General features: G+C 36.7%; 1 protein-coding gene across 1 annotated transcript in view; it reads right to left on the reverse strand.

Annotated features, from left to right (window-relative positions):
* The window catches only part of LOC144978490 (uncharacterized), a 129913-nt gene that overhangs the window by 87549 nt on the left and 17311 nt on the right, over nt 1-25053 (reverse strand). Inside the window, exon 2 of the mRNA XM_078924647.1 lies at nt 17270-17405. Coding sequence (XP_078780773.1) covers nt 17270-17370 — 101 coding nt within the window. The 5' untranslated portion in view covers nt 17371-17405. The remainder of the gene's footprint in view (nt 1-17269; nt 17406-25053) is intronic.

Genomic DNA, 25053 nt, shown 5'->3' on the forward strand with positions numbered 1-25053 from the left:
CGATGAGAGAATGTGAATAAACAGCCTTTCACAAGGACTCGGTTTTGCGACGTCCACAACGGAACTCGAACCAGAAACTTACCGGTCTGAGTGTGAATGTTATACCATGGGACCAGAAGACCACGAGGAGAAACTAAAATGTAACGAGATTGCATTACATCTGTTACCGCAACATGACATGCAAACTGCATATTTATAAGTGTCTATGTAAATAAAAATTTTCGACATCTACAGTATATCGATGCATATCATCTGCCTCATACATTCCCAGCGATAATCCGAGTGAGGTGACAGGGATTCATGGACAATGCAGATTTTTAAGCAAGATTTTGTTGAAACAAACGCGGCTTTGATAAAATAAAAAAAAAAATTAATATATTTCTAAAAAGAAAATCTAAATCATGGCATAGAGGAATTTCTAAGAAGCAAATTCAATACGTTCATTAATACGACAGTGTACAATAATAATATACGCCAGGCCTGAGTTACATTTCCATATTAATATGCCAGATTTTATGAATAATTCATGCCATTAACACTACCAATAATTCGTTTTTAAAAATAGGCAACAATAAAATAATATGCGCTTTTTATAACAATATCGCCAGTTTCCATTGTACAGCTTTTAGTAACCACATTGTATAAGGGCGTAAAATCAAACAATCTAACAACTCCGCAAAAATCAAGCAACTGGTACCCGTGCATTTGGTTTAAAACAAAAGTACACTGTATTTAATAATTAAATAACATTTACTAGATACTGACCAGCGGCAAGTCTTCCAAACTGAGTTAAAAGGGGAGCAGCTGATCAATCAGGGCTGTTATCGCTTTAAAAGCAAATGAAATGTTAACAAAATGACATGGGAATCCGAAGACGACAAGAGTTAATTTCAACAAACAAAAGAATGAATGAAAGTTAGATGTCGACTTTAAATCGTTGTCCTTAAATTATACTGGTCACGACACCCCCCCCCCTCTCTCTCTCTCTCTCTCTCTCTCTCTCTCTCTCTCTCTCTCTCTCTCTCTCTCTCTCTCTCTTACAATACGGATATACTCCAAATCGCCCCCCCCCCCCCCCCGAAAAAACCACCAACAATTTTTTTTTAAACCTCTACCACCATCCTCATATTATATCAAATCCCACACCGGAAATACTAAAGCTACACATCGCATCTATAAATATAATGAGCGGTAGGCAGTAGGCATAGGCGAGGCAGGGTTTGTGGGCGAGTATGTCAGACCAAATTAATTGTCTTCAGTGTAAGGAGAGCACTGGCCCATACAGTTGTTTTTGTTTCGTTTTTGTTTTGTTTTTTGTTTTGTTGGGTTTTTTTTTTTTTCATTTGCTTTTTCGTTTGTTTGTGAAGCGGAAAACAATTAAAATTAGTCAAATTTCGATTACCCGGCCGGGCACTTTCATCCAAAGAAATTATATTTTCATTATCGAATATCGGGGTCGTGAAAATATCTTACCCCATAGTGTTTTCCTGACATTCCGCGCGTAAACGTTGTGAGCAATTCTGGTAAACAAACGCTCGACGTATCTCTAGCTTATCATAAATATTATAGATCGACAAGATGTATCAAATACGACTGTGCCATCAGAAATCTAGACGTAAATAATAATTAAAACCAAGATGGGTGGCTTGTTACGCGTTACTTGTCAGATTCATGCAAAGATTCAAATTGCTATGATTCATATCCATTTGACTCGAGAAGAGACAAGATGAGATGAAGGCCCAGAACAATTGAGAAGTCCAAAAGCCAAGGATTTTAATATCGTCTGGACATTGCCTACACTTGTATATCAGGTAGACATAGCCCCCAAAATCGCGACGACAGTCAGAAATCTTCTGATAAACGGAGTGTCTGTGTTTTTGTGTTTTGTTGGGTTTACTTTTTTTTTTGTTGTTGTTGGGGGGGGGGGGGGGGGGGGGGGGGGGGGGGTTGTTTTTTTGTTGGTTTGGTGTTGTTTTTTGGGGGGGGGTTTTTTGGTTTTTTTTGTTTTCTGTGTTTTTCTTTTTTGATGTTGGGTTGGGTTTTGTTGGGGTTTTTTTTTTCTTTTGTGATAAAAATCTATAACAAATCATGGAAGTTTTAAATTTTCTAAAATCGATGACAAATAGTGAGCATTATTGTCAAATTAAAAATTGCAATGGTGTAGTCTGTTTCTTTTCATTTTTGCCCCAAATCCAGAGATTAGGGAAAACGTGTTAAAAACACGTATACGGACGTGAAACGTATTGATGATCAGACTCCGATCATTAAAAACGCTCCTGCTGAATCAAGCTTGCTACCTGATAATGTGGGAACTTTGCTGCCGCTTTCACGAAAAAGTCAGTGGTCGCGGGTATCTCCTAAATGTATTTTTGTACCATTTCAATGTACATTAACTTCCTTTTTTTTCAATCCTTAAGAGAAAAGAAAAAAAAATGTTCATTTTATATCATTTTGTTTTTAAAGAATTTCATAACACGAATTTTTATCATTTTATCATAATTAGATCGGTGCATTTTATTTACGATTCAACGATAGGAGAAAGAATCGTGCGGTCACAACCTTTCTGGTGGAAAAAAAAAAAGGCAGGTTATAAGTGATGAAAGTAAAGTGCTTACTGTTCGTATTACCGAAAACTGAAGAAGAGGAGGAAACATCCTCTCGAGCTGGTTGAATTAATAGCCGACGGTATGGCTTTGAAACTGGTAGCAATAACGGAAATGGGCAATCTGAATAATAATATTGGTATAAATAGTTTTGGGTCGTCTAAAAGTATTATAGCCCTAGAGAGTGTTCATGAATGTGTTGTAGAGTCGCTTGAAGTGGAGTGGGTGGGGAGGGGGGGGGGCGGTGTAAATAATAATCAGATTTAAGGATAATCTTTGAATACATCGCACTAGCTCTACTTTATTAATTATAAAAGTATGCAATCTAAATATGAATTAAAATTAAATACAATCAGGATTTTTATGCGTTGGTAACCATCTCCCGTATAATGGCGGAATTTCTGAAAAGTGAAATATATACAAACAACACACCTACCATACATAATGGACGTTTGTAGAGATAACGTGGCTACTATGCCCATATAACGCTTCTGGTTTTGGCGTCTGAAAACAAGATAAGCTGGAAGTAGATGATGAAAATGCAGCTTTCTTCCTATTTCAGTGAGACAAGATTCGAGAAAAAGAAAAAATTATTTAAATCGCCCACACGACTTTGATGACAACAAAAAGGCGTAATGTGGAACAAAAAAGCATAAACACGTAATTTGATTTTAAAAGCGTAATAATACATACGCCTTTTTTGCGTATAGCTGGCAGATCTGGGTTAGGGAATGTGAGTAGAGAGTTTTCCAAGAACTCAACTATAAGGCGCCAGAGCGGGTGTCGAACCCTGGACCTTCTAGTCTAAATGCGAAAGCCACGCATAGCCGGATAAATAGAGCGAGGCAGCGAGAGACTCCGAGTTGGGTAAGTAGACAGAAGAAGGTAGAAAACAAAACACCAAAGCGAGATACAGGCTATCCACAGGCCCGGGCATGTGTAAATGAAAGAAAATACAACACAGATTTTCGGTGCTGGAAAATCCCCAGGCCATCGGCTAATCCAATTGGGTTTGGACAAACAGACTTAACGAATGGTTTTACAAAACTACGACGGCCCACAGGCTACACGTTAACTGCTTCCCTTGGTGCTATCATATCACTGTGTCTTGCTGAATACCGAATAGAAAGAATCGGCAAAAGTTTAAACCCGCATTCTTCATGCGCATTTCATCATCATTATTATTATGTATTTATCTTACTCTAATAGCATGCCTGCCAATTATCATCGCAAACTAAAAACTACAGCAGAGCATTTATATAGCGCAATATCCACTCCACGTGCTCAAAGCGCTTCATAAGGAGTCCCTAGCCAACAGCAACGCTTAACATGTAGGACGAGACATGACGCCTGCAAGGCGATAGTTTTGTTGGGGTTTTTTTTTAAATAGACAACGCTGTTACCGGCCTGGTAATATATATATATATATATATATATATATATATATATATATATATATATATATATATATATATATATATATATATATATATATATATATATATATATATATATATATATATTATTTTTATTTTTTTTTCAACGAGGTTTCAACTGTGGACCTCCGAGGGTAAATAAAATTGCCTTAACCACCTGGCCATCGGGGAGGGGGGGGGGGGGGAGGATTTCTTTATCTCTTTCTTTTTCTTTTTTTTTTTAATATTTAACATTTGGGTCATCATTATTATTAGGATTTGCGAGCATTAAAGTTTTCCATTCCTTATTCTTTTATTTATGGCCTATAAACTGCTGCTTTTGAAAACACACAAAGAAACAATCAAATACCAACGAAAAGCAATCAAATGTTTTTATGACCGCTGGCGTATATTTAAACAGAATAGTAAGAACGTTGCCAAATCCGTCGAATTCAGGAGATTGTTTAAAATAAGAAGAATACAGAATCTGACTATAAAGCATTCCAGAATGAAGCAAGCATTGTATAATAACGGATTTACTAAGTTGGAGATGCATAATCCCACCTACTCTTACCTACCTTGTTAAACACTCGCGCAGTATGAAAAGTGGCATCACTATAAACACGGGGGTCTCTTCATAATTTGAAAAAAGACGGTATGTGTAAATGGATTGATAATACCAGGCAATGAAACATCGATTTGAGCTGGGGGGGGGGGGGGGGGGGGGGGAGAGAGAGGGAGGGAAGAGGGGTGTTAAGGAAATAAAACATACATTTACATAAGTACGTTTTCTTATTTGTCGAGATGACGAGAAAGCCATTCAGCATTAACTTCCAAAGTCAATGAATTGAGAGCAAGAATAGAAGAGAGAGAGAGAGAGAGAGAGAGAGAGAGAGAGAGGGAGGGAGAGGGGAGAGAGAAAGAGAGAGAGAGAGAGAGAGAGAGAGAGAGAGAGAGAGAAATGACGAGTCGTGGAACAGAGGCAATTAGCGAATGAGATTTTTAAAAAGGATAATTGAATGGTATTGAGAGGGCAGTACTCAAATGCAATCAATGGTGTGTCCCCTTATGCAAATAAATCACTTATTTCCAATTGTCTGGGGGGAGGGGGGGGGGGAGAGAAGCTCTTTTCCAGTTTAAATTGGTGAATAGAGTTGTGGTTTTGACAGGCATTCAAAGCGAACATTCTTCCAACGTCTCCACCGTTTATCTATTCTCGCCCACCATAATTACAAAAACATTAAAGAACTTGCCTTCATTTCCTATACTAACACATCTTGATTTTACTGTTCCCCCCCCCCCCCCCCCCCCCCCCCCCCCCCCCCCCCCCCCCGCCCCCAATCCCTCTGCCTGCGTAGAAAGATAATTTAAATAGTGTATCGAAAGGATAAATATAATTTCTTATCGAACTATAACAGATACGGACTTTTGAAAGTAGAAAACGACATAATATGGGCTGATTGTGTACGATTATAGGTATGCACAGATAGATCTGCGCTGCGATGCAACGCATTCTGCATTCTCATCACCTGGTCTGCTGATAATGAATAGGGGTAGGCGAGCAAGTAGGCATAAACCGCAGAATGAAAAGGTCAAAAACCTGTTAGCTGCCAATTGATGGCGGCAGATCGGTGATTGAGTAAGAGGGGACGGACGGTAGGTAAGTCGTAATGATGAGCGGTGGTGGTAGAGATCTTGTACATGGAGAGGTGGGTAGACTGAATTAGCTCAGTTAACAACAGGTGGGTTCAATTTGCCACACGGCTTTGAATAAAATATTCACTGTTGAGATTATATTATTATTTCTTTCTTTCCTTCTTTTTTTTAAAGCATGGTTAAGTCATATTACTACGGCATAGAAGGTTTAAGAAAGCCTCAAAAATAACATTAACTATTTAATTCAACGTGAAATAAATGTTAACACTAAATAATAATAAAATCATTCCCTTTATTCATCCCTGAGGAGAAATTTTTCTTTAGGGTCTATTCCAAGAGAAGACTGGAATAACCCAGGCGTTAGCCGCAGTGCAGCGCCGCAAAGTGAACTAACGCTAGGTGACTTGTTCAAGGCCAAACCGCGCGGCAGGTAGTCGAACTCGGTACCTTTCGGGTACGAAGCGAAGACCATACCGATGAGACACGCTGTCCCTAATAAAATAAATTGAAAGGCGTGATTAAAAGGCCGGATTCTTGGAAACCAATAGGAATTTGGAACGGATGGAAATGAGTCGACCAGATCACTGTCCATTTCATATCATAATAGGAAAGAAAGGTGGAAAAGAGAGCAAGAGAGGGCTGGAGAAAGAGTGGGAGGGTATGGAACAAAGGAAGAGTATAAGACGAAAAGTGAAGAAACTGGGAAAGGTCGGTTATAAACACAGTTGCAATTATAATTAGGTCATGACGAGAGAAAGTGAAGAGTAGGTGGCTTTGTTTGTGTTAAATCATCATCAACACTCATTTCCATAAATCAAACCCGTCTACCAGTGACACCTGAAACCTTTTTCTAATTGATAATAATCGATGGGAACGAGGTTGGCGAAACACAGTCGTTGTTGCTGACATTGAAGCAGGATATGTCAATCCAATTATCTTAATTAATCAATTCCTACGATTCCGATCAATTCAAATGATGAAATGAATCTTGAAATCTAACATACAGAAACAAGTAAGATAAAAAGAAAATAATAATAAGTTATCTGTCTCTAGCCCTTTCGCTCAGTATCGTAAGATTATGCCGCCCTCGCATAGCATTCCGATCGATATGAATGAGACAAACATTATTTATGACATCAACACGAATCATCCATGCAGTTCAGCAACTTTGGGGGATTTAAATCTCCTCAAGGATAATGGCAAAAGTGCCAAATACAGGGCTCGGACCCTTGATCTCCAGATTAGAATGCAATGCATATCAACCCAATCACTTCAACATAGGACACATTTTCAAACAAACAAACAAACAAAATTAAAAAAGAATAGAATAACTTAATATTAAGCTTGTAAACTATTTTATAAATCGGATATGATGAAAGAAAGAAATTTAATATTGTCCGTTTTCCAACATGACTTCGGTTGAATAAACAAGACCGGTTTGTAACTTCCAAGCCCGCAAGTGCAACTTCACACTGGAACTGGAATCGTAAAGATTTCCGTGTGTGAATAAAATTTCCCAAAACAAAAATGTCGCTGCAAGAATGAAATAAGTCCTTGAGATTATACCAGGCATATTTCTGAACGAATGAATCAATATCACTGATAATTAAATTTGAACTGCAATATGTAACAGTTGATAAATAAAAGGGAGATATTAAACATTTTTTTTTCAATAATTAAAAATTAAAAAGCAAAACTCATGATATTCACTACATACAATTCATAACAAAGAACCAGCCCGACCGAATCTCTCAATACCTATCTCGGTAAAACAGAAGAGGGGCTTCGGCGATAACATGCAGCGTTTCCACGAGTGTTTAAACATTTACCATCTTTATAATCTACCCTTTAACAGTCGTTCAACTTTCACTGAGTTAATAGAGGGAACCGTATATGGTTATTTAACTTGAGAGCCTATTTGGCGACGGGAGAGTTTGCGACTGTTTGATGGCAAAAGTATTTAACCAAAAGAGTAACAACAAAAATCAATAAATGAATGAATGATGAATGAATAAAGAAATAAAGAACATGACTGTTTTAACTATCTGAGCCACTGTATTTGATTCATTTTGCTTGGACTGCTCTCCATGATTTATTTTCATCCCCTATGGCCAGGATTTTGAGACAATTGACACCCATCTAATCACTAACCACGCTCCAATGTGCCTTGACAGTGTTTACAAGACGAGGACCTAAGAATCGACTATTAAGAACAACCTCACAACTGTCTTCATTCCATCTTGGAATGCTTTCAATGTATTATTTCAATCCGCTATAGCCAAGATTTTGAAATCATTGTCACCCATCCAAATCACCCAATCACTAACCAAGCTCAAAGTCACCTGACATTGTTTACAAGAGGAGGACATCAATGGCGACTATTTTCGACACCAACGCCCCAGTCTTTCCATTCATCTCGGAATAGTTTCCGCGCAGATTCCACATAATATTATTTTTGCCGTCGTCGTCGTCGTCATCATCATCGAAATCGTATAAATTTGGCATCGCGATGAATGTTATTCATTCAGCCTGGGAGACGAAGGGTTGGGTATATATTATTATGTATGTCTATCTGATCTGTATGCATCGACCGATGTATGTAATTTGAGACCGGTTGTGTTATCGATTTTGTTACAGCATGCCTTTGTGTTATATAGCATTGTCTTTGTGGTGTTTTTATTTATTCTGTTTCTTTCTTAACGACGATTATTTCAAATAATTCTCGAATGAACTACAGCCCGATAACATCGCCTACGACTGGTGGGTGAGATAGTTTAGGATTACCGATAGATCAATAGCTAGAGCACTCGACTGAGTGTCTAATTCTATTCTGACCAGCAAAAATAGTGAATAGCTGTGTTGTTTTGATTACTGTTGTTTGTTGTTGTCTTTTTTTGTTTTGTTTGTTTGTTTTGTTTTGTCTTAAAATCAGAAAGAGAGCACTTCATCTTCATTTTCTTCTTCATCATCATTAATCACCATCACCATCATCATCGCCGTCGTCACGTCCGCAGCAACAGCAGGACCGAATATCAAAGCATTACTTAATCAGCAATGCCGTATCAGATGAAAGGACCACTTTCTTTACAAAACCCAAAACTCAAGTCGAAAAATACAAACTAAGCAAAGTAATTTTTTATTTTTTAAAAATGAAAACTAAAAACTTAATTTATTTTTAAAGCATTTGAAATATAACATAAGACACCTGTTTACATTGCCATTGCTTACTAGGTAGGAATAATAAAAGCTTTCATTCGTGAGTACTTCGGGCAGGTGGTTGGTGAGCATTGCACGCACAAGGCACACATAGATAACGGCATTGATGATAGAAAACATGCGCGGCACCGATCATGCATCGCTGACAGACGACAAACAGCAACAGGCCAAAACAAGGTGGCCATGCCATAAAATCAAAAGGCGTTACTTCCGGTCATGGTATAGATAGTATGCGCTCACAACATTGCCATCCAGAAGTATAACAGACCAACACACAAAACTGTGTAACCTTGAACGTTAAAAGTCTGGTTAATACAATTTAGTGAGAATTACTCATAAACGCGGATGGCAAAAAGCAATAACAAAGACATTAGTGACGTCAACTTCAGACTATCTATTGCAGGAAGAGTTGCTCTCTATCTTCTTTTCTAACTGTATTATAATGAAGGCATTCAAAAAGAAAAATAAATTTAAAATAACTCCTTAAATTATTTATAATTAATTCACCGTTGGATATTAAAGGAGTTACTTTTGATTTTTACCCCGCCACTGCCAACCCAGCAGGAAATGGGTAACAGATCTGACGGAAAGTACCATTCGATAGACTTGCGACATGTCCAAATGGCTTCTGTCGTTTAACGAGCGACTAAAATCGGAAAACACTTCGACCCCATGGGCTTTTATGACAGTTACAGAAGCAACAACAAAATAATAATCCTTCAGAAAAAAAAATATATACTCGTATATTTTAAAAAAATTACTTTCCTGACTTGACCACAGACTTCATTTAGGTTTGTACGGTTTTATCAAATAAATATTTCAATTTATATACATTATAGGGGCACAGTCGTGATTTTTACAAACGATCAAGGACATAAAGCGATTTTCTCTGATTTGGTAAAGAGAGGAAGTCATTCAACCATCTAAGTTATCGAAAACCCCGTTGACAAGAGACATCATAATATCCAATTTAGTCAATTCCTACATTCCAGGTTTGGACCGGACAAGAACGGAGATCAGACTATTCAGTGATGATACTGTTGATAGTACCGACACGGTTTAGTTAACTTACGTCTCGCCTTATCGCTTCATTGAACTCTCAACGACTAGACACTAGCTCTTTTCGTCATACTTGATACGTGTGTCCCAAGCAAAGCGAGGTTTGGGCAAGAGGAAGGAGAGAGAAGAAAAAAAAAAAAGAGAAGAAGAGGAATTGAGAATGAAATATCCGTTCTAACCCTTTTGAGGGGAGAATGAACGCTTCCATCTGACTTTAACCGCAGACCTATAGGTTTGACCAAGAGAGCAATAACAGCAATAAGACCAGGGTTTGCTTGTTTGTATTGATTCTTTTCACTCTCTCTTTTTTTTTACTTTTTTTTTTTCGGGGGGGGGGGGGGTGTTCGGTTTGTTTTTATTTGTTTTTTGTTTTTTTATTGTTTATTTGTTTGTTCGTTGTCATTTTGTTTTGTGTTTTCTTTTTGTTTTATTTTGTTTTGTTTTTGTTTTTTGTTTTTTTTTTTTTGTGGTTGTGTTTATAAATGAGTCTCCCTTTTCTTTCTTTTCATTTGTTTTTTGTTTTTTTTTGTTTAGTTTTGTTTTTTGTTTTTTTTTTGTGTTTTTCCCCTTGTCTTTCTTTTTCTTGTTCTTTTTTTTTTTTTTTTGTTTTTTTTTTTTTGTTTTGTTTTGTTTTTTGTTTTTTGCATGGCGCTCACAATACTTTAATATCTTTGAAAAAAAAAAAAAGGAAAAACAATGGAATAGTCAAAGTATTACAGATGCCTGATTGAGACGTGCATTTTAAAAAATCAATAATTGATAAGACGAGGAGACTTGTTCCAACAGAGAACAGAAGAATCAGGAGCAATCTATCGTGACACAGGCTTCATTGACGTTTTTACTGCTCTCTCTCTCTCTCTCTCTCTCTCTCTCTCTCTCTCTCTCTCTCTCTCTCTCTCTCTCAATCTCTCTCTCCCTCCCTCCCCTCTCTCTCTCTCTCTCTCTCTCTCTCTCCTGGTGAATACGGTAAAAAGATGATTTCGGATTAGAGTGAAATCGAACCCCGACAGTAATAGCAGTAATAGGCCAATATTAGATGGTGTCGATAGAAAACCAAAATCCAACCACATCCTTGTATATCTGTGCATCCAACCAACCTTTACGGATTGACCAAGGCTGTAATTATGTATTTGCCTGTATGTAAGTGTGTTCGTCTCTTATCGAGTAGGCGCTGAGAGGAATGTGTATCTTTACACCGACCATGTAGTATAATAAGTATCCAGATATTTGCAGTGTTGTCTCACTTACTGCTAATGTATTACAGTCCTATACAAAAGAAAATCACGCTCCAAGGAGTAGCAACCACTCCCGAACATAACAAAACAGAGACAGGATTGGTGGGTAATAGCGAGAGAAGGTGGGGAGATAGATAGATAGACAGAAAGATAGAAAGATTGATAGATAGATAGATAGACAGACAGACAGACAGATATATAGAGAGATAGATAGATAGATAGATAGATAGATAGATAGATAGATAGATAGATAGATAGATAGATAGATAGATAGATAGAGATAGAGATAGAGATAGAGATATAGAGACAGAGAGATAGATAGATAGATAGATAGATAGATAGATAGATAGATAGATAGATAGATAGATAGATAGATAGATAGATAGATAGATAGATAGATAGATAGATAGATAGATAGATTGATAGATAGATAGATAAGACAGATTAGGAGGATGCCCGGACGCAAAAAGGAGGGGGGGGGGGATGTTATACTAATATGAAAATAATGACTTAATGGAACATTGTTCTGAAACAGTGACGCCTCTGTCAACGACAAGTTTATAAGGTATTAACAGGAACTGGACATCATAACAAATAATGCCGAGACAGTAACGCTTTTATTATCAACATCAGGTGAGGGACCTGGACATCATAACAATGTCGCGATTAATGGGAAAATTGTTCTTGAACAGTAACGCCTTTGGTAAATTATAACATCGTAACATTATCAACATCCAATAATATAAAGATTGGAGTGAATCATGAACGACTTTTGTCGACAAGTGCCAAAATATTGGAGGACCGGACATCATAACAACATGACTTTTAATGAAAATTGTTCCGACTAAACCAATTTTGTCAATAGCTTATCGGAGTTATGCCTCTCCCTTTCACGCTTTAAATTTCAACCCCAGGGGAGGAATCGTTCCTAAATAGATCTCACGGGCCGTTTGAAAGACGTTAGGTAGTCCTTCAGACCACATGGCCCGTAGAGCCGGAGTTTATACCGGTGTCTGTAACGAAATACAGACTAAAGCAATTGTTTGCTATCTTTATTTTTTTGGACCGGAAGATATTCTATACTTTCCTTTAGATTTAATAAACCAATCATAGGTGGACAGAGGAAGTTGTGCAAAATACATATCCTAAGGGCATACCATCAAAGAGTCAAGACACCAGCCAGAAACTCTGGACCTAACTTAGATCATAATATGAGTTCGTGTTCCAAGACCGTTATAACACAGCCAATACACTTCAGGTAGTGTTATCTATCGACCTTATCAAATCCGCTACCAACATTTCCCTCATTCTACATAATCTAATGATGCCACGATTCCGGATTCCTCATCCTTGAACGAATAAACCAAATTCTTGAATGAACTTGAACTCATAAAATTAGGAGTAGATAAGGAGCGCAGATGGAAAATATAAGAAATCATCAGGACAAGTGGAGAGCAAGTCCCTTCGCTTTCCTGACTATCAACACCAGCGGTAAATAAATAACAAACCAACACTTAAAGAGCACTTGAATGGTTCGCCGTCGGCATTGACGGTCACACGTGTGAGAATAAACTAAGTATAATCGTTTTTAAAGAACATAATTATACCGTTCTCCTCCTATCCATAGACTACTACCGACTACCACGATATTTTGTAAGCAAACTACATACATTTCGCATGCATCTGTACATGAACAATGGTGGGACCAGCTAAATTTCAAAATACGGTATACAAAGTACGAGTTAGTTTAATGGTGAAATATAGATTATTCTTTTTACATTCAATTCAAATCGCGAGTTGAGTAAAAAAAAAAAAAAAGAGCACTATGTGAGTGACTGAGAGGTTTCGAGTTCGAGCCCCGCTTCAGATAATTTCGTTCCCCGCCCCCAGGAGCAAGATTACTAGCTCCCACATTGTTCACTTGGACATGGGCGATCCCTGTTGTAACCAGACATTTGTGTAACGGATCATCTATATTCCTGCATTAGGATTAGACATTCATACAAATGCTAAAGAAAAAAAAATTAATCCCGTTTTATAGAGGAAAATGCTTGTGAGGTCTTTTGATACAATAGTATTAATCAATTTCATTTAAAGAAAACCGATGAGCGTCAATGGAAAGGTAAAGTAAGACGAATAGATAAAAAATCAGATAAAATCTTAAAAACCTATGCACATCTGTATCATTTCCACTCCCCCCCCCCCCCCCCCCCCCCCCCCCCCCCCCCCCCCCCCCCCTTCCCCCAACAACAGGCATAATTAAGGCTTCATCCGGATCTTCGCCAGTAATACAAATAAATACAGATTGTGGGAGCAGGTAGGATGGATAATCGTCTATTTCCTGGTTCGTTTGCCCTACGTTTGACAACGACTATCGATTTCATAACTCTAGGCAGGAACGGGTAAAACAAATATTTTCTATGTACAATCATAAGTTTTTGACTGCCCAAGTGGCATGTCCCTGGTTTGTACAGTATACGCTATACTGCCACAATTGGGCACTTTAAAAAATAACACCGGTATAACGGGGTGGCGGTGTATCCAACCTTGATTTTAATCTATAGTGAATTTAATGCATTCCGTATAATATGGGGGACGGCATATCCGGCTTTCGATGTAGGACATGTTTAATTATTATATGCTATTAGAACCGCCCTTGTCATACAAAGAGCGGTAACGAAGTACAGTCCTTGTTTCAACTCATGTCTCGGCCCGCTATATTATTAATAGCAACAGATGTATTGTGTACGAAAAAGTTGAGGGTGTATGTATCTCGGCCTATGTGTATGTGTGTTTTTTTTTACTTATGGTCGTATGTTCTGTGGACCACTCTACCTTTTTTCTTTTGATTATTGGTAAGTGGATTGATTTGTGCTGGTGGAGAGAAAGATAAAGGTAAAGAAAGTTAATAGATAAAGTGCGGAGAAATTATGTGGACGGGGGTTGGGAGAGTGGGAGAGATTGTGAGGCAGTGGAGAGAGAGAGAGAGAGAGAGAGAGAGAGAGAGAGAGAGAGAGGGGGGGGGGGGTAGAAGGCGGAGAAGAGGAATGGTTCAAAAGGTGTAGGGCGGGGGAGAGAGAGGGGGGGGGGGGGGGGGGGGGGGAAGGTGGGGTAGGACATGGAGGAATAGGGAGATGAGAAGAGGATGAGGAGGAAGAGGACTAAGCGAGGGGGGGGGGGGGGCAGGTGAGAAAGAAAAAATTAGAAGTAGGATTAAGTTCTTTAGTCTCCCAATACACCGGATAAAATAAACAACCAAAGAGAAGCAGTCAAATAAGTTTTTAAAAACTCAAAATGAGTTAATGCTAGGCAGAGGAAGAAAGAGACAGGGCCGTGAGAAAAGGGAAATCTAATGATAGGGAAGCATATTGGACAGACGGGGGTAAGAACCCGGTTTAATACGCAAATAAATGCGTGACCTAATTTGTCACAAAAACTTATTTTTGACGTATGTACCCAAAGAACACACCTTTTTCCAATTCGTTTCCAACCTCAATATCGATGACATGACATTCAACATGCAAAATGCATTCTTATACCATAATCTTCTTGTGTCCCGGCAGATTTCTTTGAGTTCTCAGTTTTTACGTTGATGGTCATCGGTACTTAGACGGTCTAAGGAAAAGTAGTATATTCCATGATTATTATTTTTTTCAAAACTCGTATGTTAACTGTCTCTCGCATTTTAAATGAAGTCTAAGCTTACTTTCGATCACCTAACATATTATATCAGTTTTTAATGTTAAACTTTACAATGTATTAAATGTATCTATTCTTTTTTTTTCTTTCTTTAATAGGGTTTGAAGTCAAAATGTTCCGTATAACCATGTTCAATTTTTGCCAACGAGTACAGAATTATTGGCAAATCTAAAAATCATAAATCTTTTTTGACAGATTGATTTACGAGTGCAGTGCAAACCTTTCTTAACTTAGGGGTTATTCTATCTATCATCCGTCGACTCAAACGACTATTTATATAATATACTACTAGGGCATACTGATCGCGGTTCGTTGATGTTGGGAATCGCCGTCTGGCCGTCCTGTGGCCAGATTCATTTGCGGGCACCTACAGACTTTAATACAGAATCGATTTTGATTGTTGATGGCTTAAAAGATTCGTCTCGATCTAAGTTAATTTCCACAATACAGTAAAAGTATATTAATCAAAATAGATAGATACCTGTTCGTAATAGCCTTAATTTCCCGGCAAATATTGCGGGTTCTACATTCGTACGATATTTTTTTTTTAATCTTAAAAAAGGCGTCCAAGTAACTGTGCCAAAACGTTTGTGCATGTGACAGCCCACTTGTCCTTCAAACAAACCTTGATGTGAAGTAAACAAATTTTTGGCCAAAAGGTTAAAAACTAAAAAAGCCGTTTTATCAGTAGACTACAGCATAATTATCACGACGATGGATATGTTTTCTTTATAGAGTCGGCTTCTCTTGTGTTACATAATTTATATTATTATCTCTCATATGTTTAGTGATGACACGGTGAAAAGTGAAAACATCTGCTAATAAACGGTGAGGATTTATTGATCGATCTGATACTTTTGACTGTGTTGGAGTATGTGATATGAATGAATGGATATATATATATATATATATATATATATATATATACATATGTGTGTGTGTGTGTGTGTGTGTGTGTGTGTGTGTGTGTGTGTGTGTGTGTGGAGTGTATGGCTGTGCCAAAGCTATTATAAGGGATAGAAGATGAAATGTCCAAACACAACTCGCTTCTTTTCATTGTTGCCCATGATGTTGTCGTTGTCATCGATATTGCTTTTTATGCCACTATTGGTGGTGGTGGTGGTAAAAGTGTTGGTGGAGGTTGAGGTGGACGTGAACATGGCGTTGTTGAAGCTATCGTTGTAAGTGTCGTTATCAATATTATCATTTTACGAAATCTCCCAATTTTTGCTGTAAAATCATCCTTGAAATATTATTCAATACTCTAAACAGGTTTCAGTTTAATAAAGATGTAATTCCAGGCTAGTTGTGGCGAATGGAAGAACAATGCGAGTAATTGGTGTTTTTAAGTACAATAATACGGTTGACTAGAAAGAAGTAGAAGTGAGAAAGATAAAAGGAACGTAGAAAGAGCAGAAGGAGAATGAAAAAGTGGTGGAAGAGGATGAGCAAAAGAAAGGAACAGCGTGTGTGCGTAGAGATAGACAGAGGGAGGGAGAGAGAGAGAGAGAGAGAGAGAGAGAGAGAGAGAGAGAGAGAGAGAGAGAGAGAGACGAGAGAGAGACGAGACGGAGACGAGAGAGAGAGGGGGGATTTTTCTTTCTTTTTTTTCTTTTTTTTTTTTTTTTTTTGGGGGGGGGGGGGGGGGGGGCGAAAATGAATTTACAGTGCCCCTCCCAATGTACCCCACCCCCTACCCTCTGGTTTCCACCCCATCCTGGGCTCTCTCATGTTGTAAAATGCCAGGTAGAAAACGGATATTTTGGTACTGTTTGGTATTTGTCGTAATCTTCAGCAATGTTATTTCTCCCTATAGCACAAATAGGTAGATTATTTGGATGATGGCGGAGAAGGTAATTGAGACATTCTCGGTCGGGTCATTTCGGTCTTGTCCGATTCCTATAGTCTTAACAAAGTAAAATAAAGTAATGATGAGAAAGTGTATTATCATTCCAGTTCCAGTAATAGAAGTGGATGTTTGGATTGTTTTTCTTTTATCTTAATGGTGTTTCCAGAACACAGAATAGAAAACCTTCTCATCAAGCGCAAGGTGTATGTCTAGGAGGAGGAGGAGGAGGAGGGGGGAGGAGGAGGGAGGAGGGAGAGATGGAGGGGGAAGAAAAAGAGACGGGTGAGGAGAAAAAGAAGGAAGAGGAGAAGCTCGAGGGCAAGGATGACGATCATGACGATGACGATGATGATGAGGTGGAGGGGGAGGAGGAGGAAGAGGGGGAGGAGGGGATGAGGATAACCAAAAGTAGAAGGCGTAGTAAAACAGTGACTTCGCGAGCAACAACTACAATAGAAACAACAACAACAACAAAAACACAAGTTTGACATTGAACACAATAATACATATTATAGATAGAGAGATAATCGTACTCACATGGTGACGCCTTGCGGAGGTTCCCATACACATTTTCCAGTGGCTAGGTTAGCATACATATGCTCCTTGGACTGGGGCTCGATGATTTCAACCCACTCCATGACGGCGGCACTGGGTTGAAAGGTGCCACCGAGACCTGCAAGCAAGCAATAAATAAACAAAAAAATATTCATATTTACTTAATGTGACAAATCGTTTTTAGATATCTAGTATTACGTTGGGCGGTGGACCTGACGCTAAAGTTTAAAATTTAATGTTCAGCTTAACGGAAGACGAGACATTTTCCACACAACCAAGAGACTAAATCCCGTCAAGAGACGGGCTACACAGATACATTATAATATTTTATTTTTTCTTTCGTGTGTTTGATTTGTTTGTTTTTACTTTTGTTTTGTTTTCGATTTTTTTTATTTTTTTTTTGTTGTTTTTTTTTTTTTTTTGTTTCGTTTGGTATTTTTTGTGTTTGTTATCGTGTTGTTTTCTTTTCTTTTCTTTTTTTTTTTTTTTTTGAGGGGGCGCGGGAGTGTTTTGTTTTTGTAATTCTTTTCTTGTTGGATGAGGGGGGGGGGGGGGGGGGGGGGTAAGGAGTAGTTTTTGCATTTTGTGTTGTTTTGTTTTTCGATGTGTTTAGTAAGATTTTATAAACCTTTTTTTTTTTCTATTCTTTTTTTTTGGGGGGGGGGGGGGGGGGGGGATTTTTTTACGACGAAAGAGAGAAAGGACGGGAATCATGGACTGGCAAGAATGTTGGAATTCCGGTGTTTCAACAAACTATTTCCAAAAGGAACGCCCTTCCAGCATACAAACTCGCAAAGCAAAATAAGTATCACTTGACCCATCAGAATGATCACTCGTAAGCAATTCAACACGGTTAGAGGAGTTCCTAAGAGAATGTAAGATCAGAAAAAGGAATTTAAATCAGTTTAGACTACCACTTCAAATATATATAATACTGAAGAGAGATCCCATTTTTTATGCCGTAATAAAAGGTAAACCAGGAAAGAACATCACCCGTCATCATCATTATCATCATAATCCTCATCATCCTCATCACCAGCAGAAGCAGCAGCAGCACCAAGAGCAAGAGCAATACTGATTCTATAGAACCATAAATGTAGGTATATCATTTCTTTCTACTTGAAGGTACAGCTTGGCTCAGCGAAATGGTCTTTGCTTCGCATCCGAGAGATACCGAGTTCGACTATCTGCCACGCGGTGTGGCCTTGAGCAAGTCCTAGATTACATTGCACTGCAGCTAACATCTACGTTATTCCAGTCTTCCCTTGGAAAATACTCAACAAATTTTCCCTTGGGGATGAATAAAGGGAATTTTATTTTTTTATTTTTTAAAATCATTTTAGAAGGAAAAGGCGAGGAAATGCGGATCAACCCTCGCAAACTAAATTATTCCAGCGGAGTTGTAAAACTAAAATGATTCCTGGCACGGGCCATCAACATACCAGTACCATTCGGACTACGATAGCTGATTGCAATTAATCAAACAGCTGATTGATAGAGCACAGGTAATTTTGTACCAAGGGACATGCTGACACGGGATGGCTTGTTACGATATCTTTACTTTAAATCGCCCTTAGTAGAGTCTATGTGAAACATAACTCATCTCTATCGAGACTAATCAATTAGACGAATTCTTTGGATTATTGATTCACTTGTCAATGCTAAGCTGCAAGAAGCAGTGGACTGTAAAAAGGCAATCAACAAAAATAAGAAAACAGCCTTAAAATAAATAAATTAATTAAATTAAATTATTTTTTTTTTAAACAAAGAAGAAAAATAAAACTTAACTTGAACATTTCAGACTCAAACGCTTTTTCGCCCAACAACAAAAACAACTTATAAAGATATTAATTACTTCACGGCTGTTCCGATTTAACGTGAAGTATTATCGGTTTGTAGTTGGTTGAAGAAGGGTTTTGAGCTCGAAACGTTCAATACTAAGTATTGTTTTCTGTTATGAAGCTGTTTTTATTCATTTTTATTAAATGGTTGCCACTCAATTAGGTTATACCGTCTTGTAAAAACGAAGTCAAGTGTTATCCACATAAACTCTGATGTCGGTGTTGTATCACTTAACACAAATAACCCTGCCCAACTCTGGTGCGAATGAGTATCCGGTTATTGACAGTGATGAGCATAAAAATTCTAGTCAAGCTGTGGTACTAATACTAAAAAAAGAGCAAAAAAATAGCAGGCGATATGTAAAATTGAGTGCAAAATTGTGGTGGCATAGTAATATTATGTTCTGATAGATTGATAAATTAAGGCCAAATCAACATCACATCAACTTGTCAATAAAACCTTTTTAGTTTTTTTTATAAAAATCAAGAGATATTTCTTTTACTTCTCGGTGGTTTCTAATTATGAGAAATAATACATTTTTTTCTTTAATAATAGTACACTGAAAATATATAATATGATCTGGACATGCATTGTGTTTTCTTTCTTTATTTATCTATTTCATTTATTGATTGATCAGTTTATTTAGTTGTGTTTAGTTAATAATAAATTTATATCTCTGCATTTATTACTTATATATTTATCTATCTTTTATATTATGTATTCATTCCTTCACGCATCTCTCTCTCTCTCTCTCTCTCTCTCTCTCTCTCTCTCTCTCTCTCTCTCTCTCTCTCTCTCTCCAGGTTTTATTTGATTTCAAGACGCCTGCTTAAGCCGGAAATAGTTTATGTGTAGTTTTATGGATCTGAAAAGAATTGATCATTGTGTTAGTAGGTACTTATTTGTAGTAAGTACTTTTCGCATAGTAGTGACATAAACTCCCATAATTGAGTTCACGACGATATTATGACTACTTATAAGCATGCATAAAGGCGTCTTCTTTATTGTAAGACATCAAATCGTATATCATAATGTACTTGTACGCGCATTCATCGTGAATGAATCACTGTGTACTAAACCGAGTTATATAATACATATAAATATACTATAACAGGTTTTACATCATTGCCTAGCTTACCTAGTTAGTTGACTGGACCCAGTAATTTTTGAATGTTGCCTATTTGTCCTGGGTAATCCACTCTCTTTTCCTTACGAGAATGCCAATGAGGCCACCCTCCACGATGGACCTTCTGTTTTGTTTGTTTGTTTTTTGGGGGGTTTTTTGTTTTGTTTTTAGTTTGTTTGTTTTTTTTTGGAGGGGCGGGGTATCTTTGTTTTGCTTTTGTTTTTTGTTGGGGGTGGGGTAGGGGAGGGGGTGGCTGTTCTGTTTTTTGTTTTGTTTTCTTTTTTCTTTTTTTTTTCTTTTTTATAGGGGTTTTTTTTTTTGTAGTTTTTTTATGGGGGGGGGGGGGTGGTATTATAAGTATTTTCGCTTCGATTTAAGTAATATTGGGTATAACGGGAAATGACTTACTTATAGGTCATTTCATCATAAGTAAAATGATAAATGATAAGACAGATAAAAGATTGTGATTGCACTCATGAGCATCCGTAAATAAAGGACCAGACAATATGTAATAAATCAACCAATGTAGATTTCAAGAACAGATAGATAGATAGATAGATAGATAGATAGATAGATAGATAGATAGATAGATAGATAGATAGATAGATAGATAGATAGATAGATAGATAGATAGATAGATAGATAGATAGATAGATAGATAGATAGATAGATAGATAGATAGATGATAGATAGATAGATAAATAGATAGATAGATGGACAGATAGATAGACGGGCAAACAGACAGAGGCATGCAGGCAGGCGGTCAGACAAACTGAAAGATGGGGATTATGGGGGGGGGGGAGAGAGAGAGAGAGAGAGAGAGAGAGAGAGAGAGAGAGAGAGAGAGAGAGAGAGAGAGAGAGAGAGAGAGAGAGAGAGAGAGAGAGAGAGACCGACCGAGACATTGGAAGCATGAATCACCGTCTCGCTGCAAATGGTTACATAACATTCCGACTCGGTATTATTTTTGTTCTGACATAACACCTCACGTCGCCTGTCTTTTTCTTTTTCTTAACTGGCCGCCGTCCGAAGACTCCATTCTTATCCTCTTCCCGAATCGACTTTTTCCTTTCCCTCGGCAAGACAGGGGGAGCTCTTAAAAACTGTCAATGTTTTATGTTGGGCTATTATTATTATTATTATTATTATTATTATTATTATTATTTTTATTATTATTATTATTATTATTATTATTATTATTATTATTATTATTATTATTATTATCATGTTTATGTTTATTACTACTACTACTACTACTACTACTACTACTACTACTACTACTACTACTACTACTACTACTACTATACTACTATTACTACTACCACTACTACTACTACTACTACTACTACTACTACTACTACTACTACTACTACTACCACTACTACTACTACTATTATTATTATTATTATTATTATTATTATTATTATTATTATTATTATTATTATTATTATTATCATTATTATTATTATTATTATTATTATTATTATTATTATTATTATTATTATTATTATTATTATTATTATTATTGTTGTTGTATTAATGGTAGGTATCATTTTATTTTTTGGTTTCATTTTTTTTTCACTTTCATGTACGTGCCATCAAATTATATGAGTTATTGGCGAAATTCTAAGATTAAATAAACTTGAAACTTGAAGCTATTTTTGTTTCTAACCTAGCTATACGTCACCGTTAACACATGTCATTCTGTCATGGACAACTTTCGTGTCACCTTCAGCTTACTGGAATCGAATTAATTGTGTAAAAGATTTGTAAGGGGACCATCGATATTTTACAGTTTACAGTGCATTTCAGCGCCAGTTCACACACACACACACACACACACACATATATATATATATATATATATATATATATATATATATATATATATATATAGTATATATATATATATATATATATACAGAGAGAGAGAGAGAGAGAGAGAGAGAGAGAGAGAGAGAGAGAGAGAGAGAGAGAGCATGTTACAAAAGACCCCCACCCCTACCCCTTCCCACCTACCCAAAAATAAACTGAACTAAACGTTAGATGAACTTGAATGCACACACAGACACACACACACACACACACACACACACACACACACAGACACACACGCGCGCGCACACACACACACAATTAATAAATAAAATCAAAAAAAATTTTAACTTATGGGGAAAATAGTAAAAGAATTACACTGCTTCATTGAAGTTTGAGTCACGCCATTTTAATGCTTTCATGGTGGAAAAAAACAAAACGAAACAAAAAGACAGAGGCTCTTCTTTAAAGAAAACTTGAAAAAATTGAAGGTTAGAATAAAAGTATTCTGGGAACTTCTGCATTTTTGGAATCTGAACTCGTTCACAACGCGAGCTTCCATTTTCGCGCAGCGATGGAACTCGTTCGAAACTTCAAACGCAGGAGTCAAAGAAACCCTATAATAAATAATTAGACACATTGTGCTTTAATTCAGTATCACCGATCAAGAGTTTACATAAGTGGGCTGTGTTTTTTTGTTTGTTTGTTTTGCTTTTGTTTTTTTTTGTTGGTTTTTGTTTTGGTTTGTTTTTGTTTTTGTTTTGTTATTTTTGGTTTTAAGCCTAAATTTTATAATTTCAAAAAGATCTTATAATTCGTACTTTGAACTTTCTTTCTTTTTTGTATTCGAATCCCTGACTTTATTGAGGGCTTAGCAACTAGGCCATCGGCAATACAATTAAACGTGTCTGACAATAGTAGGTTTCTTTGTAGAAGATTGGGCATGCTGTCGACATTGTGACATTGCCGACACCCACAAACCAAATAAAAGTCAAAAAGGGAAAGAGTCGGTGGGGATGGTGGGAGAGAGAGAATAAGAACAGAAAGAAAATAAAAGAGAGAAAAACAAAATCAGAAAAAATTTGGCTCTACTTTCTTCTTCCGTATCCCATACATAACTTTGCTATTTTCACTGTAAGAAAAAATATTCAAGTTCTAGTACAACAATAAAAATATTAACAACATTTCTTCTTCAAAAGCGCTTTGGTAGAAATCTATGTGCGCTTTACATCACACACTTAAAAAAAAATACCCACACAAACACGCGCATGTACACACACGCACACACACACACACACACACACAAACACACACGCGCGTCTGTGCAAGACACAAGTGAAAAAAATGTGAAACAGTAAGATTAATCTAGGACGGATGATTATAAATAAATACTAGGTGAGTCAAGAAATGACTACAGATGCATTCAATTATGGCTTGAACCTTGGAGCCAATGAAGATCGTAGAGCATATCAGAAGCACTTCAATTTTCAAATGTTGATTTAGGCTGATCATATCTAGAAAAGTAAACCTCGCCTTTAAAAAGCCAAAAAATATTTAGTGCTCTCCATGTCTTTTTGTTTTAATTTATTTATTTTTTTTTTGGGGGGGGGGGGGGGTGTCTTTATTTTTGGTGTTTTTCTTTTTTTTTGTGTTTTTCATTTTTTTTTTATTTTTTTTGTATTGTTTTTTTTTTTTTTTTGCTTGTTTTTGTTTTGTTTTTTGTTTTTTGTTTTTTTTTTTGCTTGTTTTTGTTTTGATTTTAGTTTTTTGGGGGGATGATTGTTGATTTTGTGGGGGGGGGGGGGGGGGGGGGTGTTTGGGTTTTGTTTTTTTTTTGGGGGGGGGGGGGGGTTTGGTATTGTATTGTTTTTGTTTTTCTTTCCTTCCTTCCTTCGTTTTTTGTTGTTTTTTTTTTTTGTTTTTTTTTTTGTCCTCCTTCTTTTACATTGACTTTTTATTTTAAGTCTGAGTGCCCGGCACCTCGACGATCAACTGTTAAATGACAAAGGTTAATTGCTTCATAAAGACAGGAAAACATGACCATCAAAATCAGTCAGAAATTCTAAATCAGATCTAAACCAGTAGGCGGGAGTGCGACATGCATTTTGTTCATAACCGATAACAGTTAGATTTGACCCCTTTAATATTTTAAGTTTATTATTTAGTAGGCCAGTAGAAAAGTGTATACAATAATAATATAGGATTTCTGTATAGAAGCTACATTCATATAAAAATGATGAAAGAATTGGCAAGACAGTAATTTTTAAAAAATTGTATTCTTTATCCATTTCATCTAATAGATTATAACTCAGAAGAAGAAAAATAGCACATGGCAATCTATTCATTTTATTCAGCGTAGAGTTGTGGATATATTACAACTTCCCTCGTGAGGGCCGTCTTCTAAGACAAATACAACATTATTATTATCCTGTCTTGTCCAGGAAAAAGTCATTCAAAAAGATGCGTTTCAATGTTTGCTAGAGGAGACGGAGGGTCATAGAAAACAACGTTTCTCCAACAACAAAAAATGGCTTATTATTCATAACACTTTACCACATTTTGAAAAAAAAATGTTTTTAAGTACTGGCTCATTGAAATACTATCACAAACAGTCGTTCAACTGTAATAAGATAAATATAAGATGAAAAAAATGAAGAAGAAAATAAAGGATAAGTATTATATTACTAACATTGATGAGATTTTACAGTGTGAATAGTATCCAGACCTGCCTACCATTAGGAAAAATTCGTAGATTACGAAAATGTTCTCCACTTTCAGAACTTTGTGAGTACCACTTAATTAAATCATTAAAACTTATAGAAAATGTAGGTCGATGCCAGATTAAATATATTAACGATTTTGAAATGTAATCCTTGTGAAGGTAAATTGTTGATTTTTAAAATCAATTACACTGATTACAATATTTATCTCCTATAAACTACTAATTCTTAGAATTTCAAATAGGCACGTCTATGTTACATTA

The sequence above is a fragment of the Berghia stephanieae genome, chromosome 8 (genome assembly GCF_034508935.2).
Source record: "Berghia stephanieae isolate SIO BIC M18660-M18661 chromosome 8, UCSD_Bste_1.3, whole genome shotgun sequence".
NCBI lineage: Eukaryota > Metazoa > Mollusca > Gastropoda > Nudibranchia > Aeolidiidae > Berghia > Berghia stephanieae.